The sequence below is a fragment of the Pyrgilauda ruficollis genome, unplaced genomic scaffold, assembly GCF_017590135.1.
Source record: "Pyrgilauda ruficollis isolate IOZ18807 unplaced genomic scaffold, ASM1759013v1 scaffold19, whole genome shotgun sequence".
Classification (NCBI taxonomy): Eukaryota; Metazoa; Chordata; class Aves; order Passeriformes; family Passeridae; genus Pyrgilauda; species Pyrgilauda ruficollis.
In genome coordinates this window covers 10,164,014-10,176,565 of record NW_024518095.1, presented here as the reverse complement: position 1 = coordinate 10,176,565, position 12,552 = coordinate 10,164,014, and the positions used below count along the sequence as shown (strand labels likewise).

At 41.5% G+C, this 12,552-nt stretch overlaps 2 protein-coding genes across 2 annotated transcripts in view; both read right to left on the bottom strand.

Moving 5' to 3' along the window:
- OTOGL (otogelin like) overlaps nucleotides 1-3,466 on the bottom strand; it is a 90,262-nt gene extending 86,796 nt beyond the window's left edge. Inside the window, exons 1-3 of the mRNA XM_041465509.1 lie at nucleotides 3,388-3,466; nucleotides 1,850-1,943; nucleotides 1,232-1,280 (exon numbers count right to left, since the gene is read on the bottom strand). Coding sequence (XP_041321443.1) covers nucleotides 1,232-1,280; nucleotides 1,850-1,943; nucleotides 3,388-3,466 — 222 coding nt within the window. The remainder of the gene's footprint in view (nucleotides 1-1,231; nucleotides 1,281-1,849; nucleotides 1,944-3,387) is intronic.
- A 5,216-nt stretch (nucleotides 3,467-8,682) lies between these two features.
- On the bottom strand, nucleotides 8,683-12,447 carry RPS16 (ribosomal protein S16). Its single transcript, XM_041465602.1, has 6 exons — nucleotides 12,347-12,447; nucleotides 12,207-12,262; nucleotides 11,394-11,495; nucleotides 10,629-10,725; nucleotides 9,016-9,063; nucleotides 8,683-8,876 (listed from the first exon to the last, which is right to left on the bottom strand). The coding sequence occupies exons 2-6, from the start codon at nucleotides 12,252-12,254 to the stop codon at nucleotides 8,731-8,733; spliced, it is 441 nt and encodes a 146-aa protein (XP_041321536.1). The 5' UTR covers nucleotides 12,255-12,262; nucleotides 12,347-12,447; the 3' UTR covers nucleotides 8,683-8,730.
- Between the last annotated feature and the right edge of the window lie 105 nt (nucleotides 12,448-12,552).

Sequence of the window (12,552 nt, the reverse complement as noted above, 5' to 3'; positions counted from 1 at the left end):
CCTTTTTGCATTACCCACAGACTTAAGTGCCAGCCTTCAGCTGCACAACTAAGAAATTTTTTTAGTCTTTGCTTGTAAGCTAATTTCTTTCTTCCCTCTTGACTCCACTCATTCTCCGCATCTTGAGTTTGAACTGATGGGTCTCAAGTTAACAACACTGTGCAAGGAACACTTTAGGGTTAGTCTTGCCAACGCCTCTTACAGTTCCCTTTTCCAAATGGAATTATGTTGTAGGATGCTTCCAAGTAGTACAATCTGTTTAAAATCAACCTGAAATAGATTTCATTGAATCACCACCTGGAAGGCCCTCTGCACCAAAATTATTCCTGGTGCTCATGGTCTACTGGTAGCTGCAGAGGGTCCCTTCCCTCCCTGGACAGCAAGACCCATTTCCACTTTTTCTGATAGCGACTCCAAGCCGCTCACCTCACAAAAGCTGCTTTTGGCCTTCGCGCCATTTCGCAGAGCGTCCTTGGTGCAACAGCACTTCCCTGCTGAGGCCACTCCGAGGACACCTCCAGTCCTGCTTCTCTCAGAGGCTCCATTACCCTCAGTGCAGTGTTTCACACCAGCTGCCTTTGACTCGCTAGCGGCACACACATCTCAAAGGGTCTTGCAGAAAATGACCCTGGTTCAGCCCACAGGCTCCCTGGAACACCCTGAGGTGGGACCGCCTCTGGCTTCCCGCGTACCCCCTTCGAAGGGGTTATAACCCTTGGCTGGGCTCCATAGCCCAAGGGTGTACAAGTGGGGGAACAAGATTCCTCCATTTAGGATTGAATTTCAGCACAACATTGCTGGGATGAAGCACTGAAGCAGCGTGGGGCCAGGGCGATGGGAACCAGGGCTGGGCCGGAACCACCGGGGCACCATGTCCAGGAGGGAGCGTTGCCAGTGGCACGGCCATTGTGCCTCTCACAAACACAAACAGCTTTCCAGGTGCTGTTCATCCCCACAAAAAACAGAGACGCCCTGGCTTTATTTCCCATGGTGTGTGTCAGTCGGCCTGGCAGGGTAGGTTGCCTACTGGGTGCTTTGCTGAGGGAGAATGAAGGCATTAGGCCACGGCTCAGGTGGGGTGAGCAGGTGGGGAGTAGCTGCTCCTCCTCACTGTCCTCCTGTTACCACAGCTCATCTCCCCACAAAGGGTCATTTGTAAGGATAGCAAAGGCCCAGAGCAGAAAAGGGAGGAGGGCTTCCCCACCCTCCTGCTTTTGGAGGTATAACCTACCTCGGCTGTTACAAGATCTCTTTTCTGTCGAGTTGCATTAGACTCAGTTCTGGAAGAAAACAAAAAGGATCTTGTATTATCAAAGGTCCCTGGAGCAACCTGAATAAGCAAGTCCCCAGAGAGAAGTGTTTCTCTCTGATTACCATCACTTTATCAAAGAGGTCTTTCTTGGGTTAACATTTAAAAAGGTGATTCTTTTTTTTTTTTTTTTTTTTTTTTTGTTTTGGTCAGTGTCTCATTTTACAGAATTGGGCGGCACTCCAATCTCTGCTTGGACAGAGAGGTACCTGGAGCTTTGCGGAGACATAAATAGGCAAAACAGACTTACACAACAGGATACAAAATTGTAAACCAGCTTCATATTTACTTCATGCTGCATGTCAGTGGCTGCAAGTTCCCCAGAGTGTTGTTTGAATATATTCTGATGGTACTTTTGATAGCAAGAGATGACTCTCCAGCTGGAGCTGACTTTAATTTGTGATTGAGTTTAGAAACAAGGGCATCAAGCTATAAAACGCACTTAGTTCTATCAACACTTCATGATGGCATATCATTTGACATGCCTGTGTATCCACTAGATGTATTAGAAGTCATAAGACACACAAAGCTATGTCCAACTTGATGCTCCCATTGAAATTGATGGCATAGATCCCATTTAATTCAATGGGATCAGGAACATTGCCTAGTTTGGGTTTTGTTTGGATTTCAGCTTCTATGTGAAAATTACTATTCAAAATGTTTATTTTAAGGCTGTATAGCACTTACTCTTCTGTGCTTCAAATAGCAGCTAGGATTTTATCATGCAGTTAAAACTGTAGATGGATACTCATTTAATGTATTTTTCCAGTCATGAAATCATGATCTCATGCTGTTTTCGTTCCATTATTCCTCTAAGCTTTCTCAAGACCATAGAAGTATCATTTTTCATAAGGACCTCTGTTTTTCAAACAGAGGACCCATGCCCATTATGTAAATACTTGGGAAAGAGTTGTAAACATTCTGAAAGTGTGTTCTACATCCAATCTACATGTAGATGACATTTTACACATTGAATTCAAGGCTATATTTTACTTTCTAACTTGCACTGCATTGCATTTGCTCATTCTTGTTCTGTTTGTAGGACTTGACAAATAAGGAATAAAAACTTACTTCAAAGTTCTTCTCAAAAGAGGAAGCTTGCAATAAGATCCTGTCATTTTAAAAAATCACAAAGTTAAACATTTTTTTATACAGCATCACTCTGTCCTTGCCAAGCAATATTAAGATTAAAACAACATTATTGAATTTTAGGGTTTAAGAATTGTGAGTTTTCCAGGGCACCTTTGTACAAACTCTGTATCCAAGGAATGTAGCACTATATGCACTCCTTCCTAAGAATTTGATTCTCTCACACAGTCTTTACCTGCAGGTTTTCATGGTTGTGGTTCCAGTATCTCCCACCATGAAGAAGGTAAAAGAGTTCATAGTTCTTTAGAAGCTCAGAACAAACAAATAGAAGAGGTAAACAGGTAAAATAGAACAGGTACTCAGAGCTTTCCAGAATCAAACCTCCAGGGTTATGATACTTTTCTCACTGTTGCAGGTAAGACTGAATTGTAAATAATTTAAATGAGTCCATGCTTAAAACAAGCCAGCAAATAAACAAAACCAAACAAAACCACAAAAAACCTTTTTATATTATATTAGAAATCTTTATAATTGTAGCGAGGAAAAAATATATAAGATCCAGTTGCATTACATAGAAAATAAGATAATTTCTATAACTAGAAGAGCAATTATTTACTTTAGCAGTCTAAAAACATTTAAACAAATTGCAGGTGCAATCTCTTCATATAAAATCTTACCTCATTGAAAACCATTAAATGCTATTCATAAGACAGGCAAGAAAGATAGACTTTGTTCATAAATAACTGTTTTCTAACAAATTTAGAGTTAAAAAAATGACCCTTGAAAAGAATTTATATTTTAGTTTCTGCACCTGTGAGAGAAAATGGTGATATATACTTCTTTAAGGTGCATTTACAAATTCCAGCAAGGTCCAAAAAAAAAAAAAAAAAAAAAAAGACAGTAAAAGAATTGGCTGTAATATTCAAAGATTTAGAAAAATATTTGTAAAAATTAGTATTACTACAAAAAAAATAGAATAAAATTCTTACCTTGCAAAGTGGACAGCAGTGAATGAAGCAAGAATATACTCCACGGTATCATTAAACTGAGCTTTCCTACAATGTTCATTTCAGTATAAGGTGGAAAAAGGGAATTTATCCAAATTAGTGGCTTTGATTATCGGGCATCTTACCACTGTGTATTTCTACAGTGTGTTTAAATCCTTTAGAGGTTAGATAATTGGACTCATTACTTAAAATAATGCAATGCAAAAGACGAAAAGAGCAGGAGACATCAAGCTTGGTAGCTACATCCAGCTTCAGGAGCCTTGCGAGTGTTGCACACAACTTCCTGGCTGCATGTCTCTCATTAGCAATGCATGGTAGCTCCTCAGCACGGTCTGTATTAGTTACACTTCCACCAGACCTGCGAGTACTACTCCCCTGTTGAGTTGAATTGGCCCTTTATAACACAGCAGACAATGACAGAAATGTTGCCATGTCATGGTGGTTTGAGAGATCCTTCTGTCGTCACACACCTTTGTGTGCATTGAGGTTTGTGCTGAGGGTTATTCTCTACTCCTTAGTAAAGCAAAATTTTTTTGCAAGACCCTGAAATAATACCACTATATAATTATAGCTACATGGTTTTACATATTAACATATTAATTTTTTTCTCTTTTCTGAAAGGAGAGACATGAACTTCTATTAAATAATACATCCGGCTTTTTAAGAATATTCTGGATGCCTTTCTGGATATAGTTTACTTACAGCACAAAAGAAGACTTCTCAGACGATAATTATATTTTGGTCTTAATAAATGATGTTATGAAAATTTCAAATTAGGAAAAAGGAGAAAGAAGTCAACAGGGCCAAAAGGTTTAATTTCTAATTTTTATTGAAATATAAAATCATAATTCTACCAAAATTAAAAATTATAATGTTTTAAAATAAAAGTATATGTTACCTGCTTTACCATAATGGAAACAGAATCATTGAAAAGCACAGCTTTAATGACACTTATAATGCTACTCAAAATTGTTGCTGATCATTTTATTTTGCAAAGTCTATCTTTTGCCTACCCTCCTTTCTTCCTAGGAGGTGCTTTGTGAGACCGTCTGAGCATGCTACAGAAGGTGTGGTTGGACCCACATAAAATTTAGAAGTTGATGACCTCTCTTGGGTAAAAAGTTCTCCCATCCTTTCTTCTAGCCCTTTCTCTTTCCTACTCCCCAGATGGACAAGAGAAAGCAAATGAAAACGCAGCCTCTCCAAGCACAGACAAGGACAAGACTCTGTGTCCACGCAGCAGCCAACAGCACTGGTGAAGGTTTGGGATCACTGATGGCACGAGGGTACTTATTGGAAACTGATGCGTAACATTAGGCCCTGTGTGGAGTATTTAAGAACTATTTTATTTTTAAGAACGATGTTGGATCTGAGAAGCTGACATTCCCATAGTTCCATTTCAAGAGAGTTTTTTGCTTTGTTTTTACCTCTATGGGAGTATCTATGTCTGTTCCCATGGATTGGCTGTTTGTCTGCAGCTGGACTGCATTTCAGCTCAGTTGCTCCTGCAGTATCTGATCCAAAACCACTCCACACCACAAACACAAGCAAAAGTGAATTCATAGGCCCTATGGAAACATTGATATAGTCACTCACAGACTTTTAAACTCTTATGTGAAAACTTATAGGAAATAGACTTTCACCATCTCATAAACCTACTCTCAAGACTGCTGTCGAGATGAAACCAAGCATTACACCTTTCAAATTCCATTACCAGTCTCTCTGTTATCTTACTCTCAAGCTAAATCTGGTCTAGAAACTCTTGAAAACTCAAGATCCTTTGAGAAATCTGATCTGGGATTCCTCCCTTTCTCAAGAGTGTATTTCTCACTATGCTTCATATGCAATTTCACAACTAAATTAATTTAATATTAATAGAAATGAACTCTTGGTTTAACAGAGAAAAAAAAAAAAAAGCTATCCAAACTAGCATTTTTGTGAGGTTTGTTTGGTTTTGGGATTTTTTTAAACAATTTTTCTATAGCAAAGTTGGTATATGCAGTATTTCACAGTTGTTTAACATCTAATATTTAAAAATAGGCCAAGCCTTATTATCTGCAAAGGAACTTTGTAAGAGTTAAAGCAATAGGCTTCATAAAGTTTAGACATTGCAGCCCAAGGCAAGGTAGGAAACAGCAAAGTCCCAACGCATTAAGGATGTCAGCTAAGGAAAAAGAATTATTCAACCAAGTAGTCTGAACTGTAACTCAGAGGACTATATTAAGAAAGAGATTAAAAAATCAAATCAAAATGTATCAAGTCAACAACGCTTATTATCTACACAAGTATTAGAATGCTAACAGACTGGCATTTCTGAAAAACTTGAAAAAACTGCACTAGAAAATAATGGCCTTTGTAAGAAAACAAGCACAATACAGAACACACTTGTCCACACTTTAAAAATGTCAGTGTTGCGTTTTTAAGTTACACATTTTTTCTTCAAAAATAAAATTTAAACATTTAAGCGGTAATACATTTGTACATTGAAGTCAAAATAAATTTTCTCCAAATTTTCCAACATAATGTTTCAGAGGACTTAAATTTATGTACAGGTCACAATGCTCATCAGGATTACAATGAATTAGGAAATAACTGCCTTCTGTGCCGTGGGCACAAGCTTACCCTGGATTGAAAGGGGGTCCACTGTGATTGTTAACAAAACACAGTGTTTTCAGTGAAGGATTCAATTGTTGTGAATTCAATTTTGTTGTGCACAGATGATATTCCTAAGGATTAGCATTGGTGAAACTAATGAAAGAGCTGGACGGTATGAGGTGAGGGCCATTCCCTCTTTTCTGAGAACCATCTCCCCAGCTGCTCAAGAACCTTCCTAAAGTCTGAAGATCAATCTCTTACTATCTCTCTGAGGACGTGTTTCTCTGGCCAGAGTGGATGCTCAATGACAAGTGCTCGATTACCATCCTTGCAGACTCAGGACCGGAAGAAAGAAGACATTTTTACACCTTCAAAGTTTACAGTGGTTACAGTTTCCCAATGAAGTTAAGCCCTCTAGTGGGTAATCAGTAAGCAACCTCTCAGAATAAAAATGTTCAGCCATCCAGGCAGACAGCAGTCCAATTCTACAAACATTTCTCATCTAGAAAGCAAGTGTGTGGGAATGACATCACTCTGCAGGATTAATGGGGAATTTTTATAGGATCAGAGTTCTGTTCAGAAAGCATTTTTATTATGTTAAGAGTCTTCTGGATGAAGAAATGACATGCAGATATCATCTCTGAATATATTAGTAGCAATACAAGTTTTATTTTCAGCCTTTCCACAAAAGAAGAGCAAAACAATAATCCCCAATTGTTAGCTGTTCTGTGGGGAGAAAAACAGATTCATCAGGCTTCCTCTTAACTGTGAAATCCCTCCAAAGGTTACTGGCATCAGGTATTCCATCTCCCCCTGCCTCATTAAGTTTCACACCACCACAACTTTGCATCATCTCTTTTCCCCTCCATCCCACAGATCTAACAGCCAGACAAGAATCAGTCTTGGACAAGCCACAGCATAGGGTATGTATGTGCCAATTGGCAGGCCAGGAAGCATCTCCTAAGCAATGAGTGAGCCATTGCTTTTCAGCTACACAGCCAAACAACTAGAGACTTTATTTTCCCTCAACTGAAGCTAATTAACATCAAGACACAAGTTTTCACAAAACTCATAGGAATTCAAGAGATCAAACTCAAAGTTAGCTCTGCATAGCATCTTTTCCTTGGAAAGCCCAGCCAAGCAGCTGAGCATGGCAGTTTTCAGCAGCCCAAGAGCTTAGAGTGCAGGAAAGGGGGACTGAGAAAAGCAAACCAGGGATCTTGCCAGACAGGAGTCTGGAATGCAGTATCCCATTTGCTTCACGTAAAACCAAATAGTCCTGGTATGTGAATTGCTGATAGAACATACAACAGTCTCCTCTGTTTCAACAGGAGCATGAGAGGTTTGAACACGAGCATTGCACTTCTGTTCTAATAATGGAACGCAGTTACTTCGTGGCAGAAGCTGACAGCTAAAATGGGGAGATGGATGCAGAATTCCTTTTTTAGAAGGAATTTGTTTGCTACATATTTAACTCTTGATTAACTGTGAGGATACCTTTAATACTCTTCTACTGAAAAAGCAGAGACATGACAAATGCTTAACATTAATAAAAAGCTGTAAGCACCTGTTTTATCAGACTAGTGAAAGGGTGGATTTTGCTATTCATTCCAATTCCCCGACACACAAGGGAAGCTTGGTTTGTGGACTGAGTACACTGAAAAAAATTTTCCAGTAAGCAAATTAGAATAACGTGCTAAGAGAAAAGCCCAACATTTAAAAATCTCAAGCCAAGGTGCTGCTATGACAATTCCAGCACTGCCATACAAGCACATACACATTAAAATACCAGGCTTGGAGAGCAATAAAGCAGTAGCTGGGCTCTCAGCATCTTAGTCTCCAGTATTTCTTCCAGTTCCACTCCAAACTGGTTTACAAACACAGGAAACAGCTCAGGGCTGTACTCACACCGGTTGGGTCAGCTTGTACCCATAGTCTCACTCCATTACTTGCATCTCTTCCAAAGGACAGAATGAGTCTTTGTAAGATTCTCAATGGCCCATCCCACACTTAGTCAGAATTTAGTTTGTCCTTGGGTAAATGGACAGGATCTGAAACTTCTACATTTAATATGCACATCCTGTAGCCAAATTTTTGAAACTTTCCAACTCTTCACCCTTTCTTCCTCCAAGGCTTTCAAATTGCCTCAGCTAGCTCATAACATAAGCAGTTACTCCTCTTGGCTTGTACCGTGTGAACATGTGGTTGAAAGATTAATCACTCAGACCTTGATCTATTTTTACAAAACACTGTATTTAAGTATTTTAAGTTTCCTACATTTAGATGTACTAGTCCAGGACTCAGTCTCTGCATTATCTGGTAAGGCAAGAGTTCAACACACCTCCCTCCCCTGCCCCAATAATTACTTTGGTTTTGACAACATTAACTACCAGAAGGGTAAAGACTGAAATGGTCCATGAAACACTGTGTTGTTGCATGTGCCTGCAAAATCCAGGATGTGAGCCTTCTTTATGTTTGGATAACCACACATTCCTCAACAGAAGACAGACTGTCTTTACTCCTAAAACCCTACCTATCAGAATTACTGTGAAAGGATAAAAAAAGAACTGCCATCAACCCTCTGATTCCACTGCAACACAAATCTCCTTGTGTATCAATCTTAACACACAGTGAAAAGATCTATTTATCCACCCAAGAAAATGCAATTTAGAAACATGAAAATTATCAAATTCTCTCTTTTATTGATTTCCACATGACTAGAGACCCATTTTAACGGTAAGACTTCTGGTAGCGTGCACGAGCACCAGGTCCTCCAAATTTCTTAGATTCACAACGGCGTGGATCTGCAACAAGCAGAGTCCTATCATACTGGATTAGAATATCCTTGATCTCTTTCTTGGAAGCTTCATCAACATCTGCACAAAAAAGAAAGAAAAATCCTTAGTTCAAGCAGTTTTACATGAACAAATCCTTATTAATACTTTTTTCAATTAAAATAAAACCAAAAGCCATAGACTTCCACTTAAAGCTAATTAAATAATCAAAGTTACTTACATTTTTGATAGTAAGCCACCAAAGCTTTGGAAATAGCTTGACGGATAGCTGTTAAACAAAGATAAAAGATCAGTAACGACTGCAAATCTATGCAAAATTTAAACACAAAGTGCCAGTTATCTGAGAAATGTGCTATCTTGTTCACTGCCAAATTGTCCTTTCTCTCCTTAATATCCCCTCCCACACAGTCCACGTGACCCTTACTTTGGCAAATCTTAATAAATCTGTGCCAAGAGGCCACCCACAGTTCATTTGTCGATTTGACAGCTGCCAGCTAGTCAAGAAATTGCACAAGGCTGTCTGATCACCTTCTCTCCCAAGTACTAATGTAGGTTCATCTTCTATCTACAAGCAGTCAACTTTCAAAATCATCAGAAACACAGTTCTCTGAAATGTCTATACTTTTCAACAAAGATAAAATTGACTGTGTGTTGAAAGACTTAAGGATGCAAAAGGGACAACAGGATGGTCTGAGCGCTGGAACATGGCAACACAAACAAACCAGCATAGTAACAGTAATCAGAACTCAAACCAGGAGAATGGCAGTAACTGTCAGGATGTTGTTACTCTTATCTGTCAAAATATTAACATCAGGATTTTGATGAAAATATGAATGCTCTGAAAAACAAATCATATTTATATTGACTTTGGGCCTGAAATTTGCCATTTTATGCAGCCTCAGCTCCACTTCAAACCAACTACATTCAAATTAAGAGCAGAAGAAATCTATCTGTTGTAAAGATGAACTCTTAAGATCAGCTAATGCAAATATATTCCCAGCCCTCCCTGCAAAGAGAAAACTGCTTAGCTTTGCTCATACTGGAAAGATGCTTCTGAGCAACATGGAAATATACAACTAAGGATATAATTTCTAAATTAATGCTAAACCTCTCCCAAAATCCTTGTGCTCAGCTGCATATAAACTATCCTGTCACTTCACAATGTAAAGGTAGTTCCCATGCATTTCGTCAAAACTTCATTTTGCTTCACTCAGCTTGTTCTGTTGCAGCTTTGCACATAAAGTAAAATCAAATGTGCACATTTGCACAGTGGAAAAAGAACAGTTTGACAAGTCACTGTTAAATATGTGGCCGCATTGGGTCAGGCTGAGATGATTTTCCCGTGACAGCTCTCATCTGCTTTGTGTTCTGGCTACAGCCGAGCAGTGCTCGCACAGCATCAAGGCTGTGCCTACAAGGTACCTCCATCACCATTAGGCTGGGAGTGGGCAAGATCTTGAGGGAACATAGCCAGGACAGCTAATATCCAAACTGACCAGAGGGGATATTCCATACCAGAGGATGTCTGCTCAGCAGTAAAAGTGAAGGAAAAGAAACTGCTATAGGTATTGAGGCCCCACTTCCCAGGAAGTGTCTGAACATTGCCTGCTGATGGAAGACTTTAGTCTTTCCTTTGCTTCAGTGCACAGGCTTTACTTTTGCTTTATTAATCTGCATTCATCTTGACCCACAAGCTTTTTCAATCTTATTTTCTCACCCTCCCCATCAAGATAAAGAGAGGAGTGATAGAGCAGCTTGGGGTCATCAGGCATCCAGCCAGTGTCAACTCACCACAGTGCCTTCACCCATTCCAGCCCAGCCCAGAAACCTTACCATAGATTTGTGCTACGTGGCCACCGCCCTTCACACGGACTCTGATGTCAACACCAGCAAACCGTTCCTTCCCCAGGAGGAGGACAGGTTCAAGCAGCTGGGAAATGAAAAATGAAGACAATTCATTTGTAGTGAGGATCAGAGCTTGTAGTTGCTTTACCAAATGTGATGTTATTGAATCTTGTGAATAATGCAGCCTTGATTTTAGAAGCACACACCCAGGTCAAGTACACCTCCTGAGGAGTTCTCTTGACATCTACTAGTGCTATCACAAGACAGATTTACTGAAGTCTTTGGTTTATTTAAGTTTCAAATATCTTACTGGCAAAGCACATGTACGTGGGAATTAAGAACAAGAGAACAGTTTAACTAGAACGCCATAATTTCATACAAAAATTAAATCAAGTTCATTAAAACTGAAAACCTGAAGTAGTTTGTAGGCAGTTTTCTACACTATTTATTACACTTTATAATTATCTAAACAGATTCAGATTCTGTCAGCATTGTTCAGGAGCTACTGTATAAAGTTCTAAATAACCTTTTTAAAATGAGGGCTTTAATTCACCCATTTCAATTGAGAAAGTGGATAGGAAGTGCAAAAAATACTTCACATTAAGTGAAACCTGTTAAGCAAAACCCCCCGACCACAGAAGTGCAGTTTACTGAATTTTCATAACAGCATTTGTGTTTTAGGTAAACAATCAAAAACCTGCAAGTAATTACATGTATAAAGGGAAAGTAGGCAGAGGCTGAGTGGATACTTACTTTATACTGCAGAGTTCTGGGCTCAATCATTTCCAGAGGTCTTCCATTAACCTTAATGAGGCCGTTCCCTCTCTTGCAGTGGGCAACAGCTGTTGCAGTTTTCTAAAAATCCAAAGGTGTATTAACACAGCGTTTTATTTTTGCACAAGCAACAGAAACTTCAATTTCATTTTAACAATCGAGCACTCCTAGTCTTATGCCTCAGACTAACAATATGCACTAAACGAAACAGTATCTCTCCCCACACCTCCAGGTAATCACAGTGTTAAAAAACAACCTTAATGGAAGTTTCAGTGTTTGATTTATTGAGTTACAAGACTTAGCTGTACACGAAGGAAAGACCCCTCCGGTCCACGGTACCGTAGTTTTGTGGCTCGTTTTCTCACAAGAGATTGGTACCGTGAATTATTCGAGACGCTGCATTCCCTCCAACAGGGTGAACTTCACCTTCCCGCCACCACCTCACAACGTGCTGCTCCGATACCAGCAATGGTAAGCCAGGTCGCTGCGGACCGGGGCGGCAGCGGCGGCCACTCCGGAAGACTCCGGCGAGAGGCCGCCCAGAGCCACCCCCGAGGGGAGCAAACCCTTCCTTGCCCCCAGCTCCGCAGCGCACCAGGGACACGGCGCTGCGGCAGCCACCGAGCGGGACACGTGCGCTGCGCGGCCGGACTCCCCCCGCCGGCCCTCCCGCGGCCGGGCCCCGCCGAGCGGCTGCGGCCGAGACACGCCGAGCGCGAACGGCCCCAAGGCGCCAAGGGCCAGCCCGGCAGCGAGGAGCAGATGGTGCAGGCCGCCACGCCCGCGCCTCACCTTTCGCCCGAAGACCTGGACGCTCTGCAGGGGACCCTTGGCCGGCATGGCTGCTCCTGCAAGAGAGAGGGAGCGGCGTGAGCGCGGGCCGGGGGGCGCGGGCGGGCGGGCGGGCGCGGCCGGAGCGCCCCGACACTCACCCGTCCTCGGCGGCGGCTCCGCGGAAAGGCCGCACGGGGCTTCCGGGCCTCGGATCAGGGGCGCCGCGCCGCAAAGCACAACGCCATCACTTCCGGCAGCGCGACAGAGAGTAAGGCAGCCTCCGCCCGCCTGGCGCGCTTTGCGGCAGGCGGAGCGGCGCTGCGCGGGCGGGGGCGCGGCCGCGGGGAGCGGGGCGGGGAGCGGG

Excerpts from the sequence above, each read along its gene's own strand:
- RPS16 (XM_041465602.1), bottom strand. The coding sequence starts at position 12,254 with ATGCCGGCCAAGGGTCCCCTGCAGAGCGTCCAGGTCTTCGGGCGAAAG. Across the intron at positions 10,726-11,393 it reads CCAGAACTCTGCAGTATAAA|CTGCTTGAACCTGTCCTCCT; the intron begins GTAAGTATCCAC and ends TTCATTTCCCAG. Across the intron at positions 8,877-9,015 it reads GGTGGCTTACTATCAAAAAT|ATGTTGATGAAGCTTCCAAG; the intron begins GTAAGTAACTTT and ends TTTTTTGTGCAG.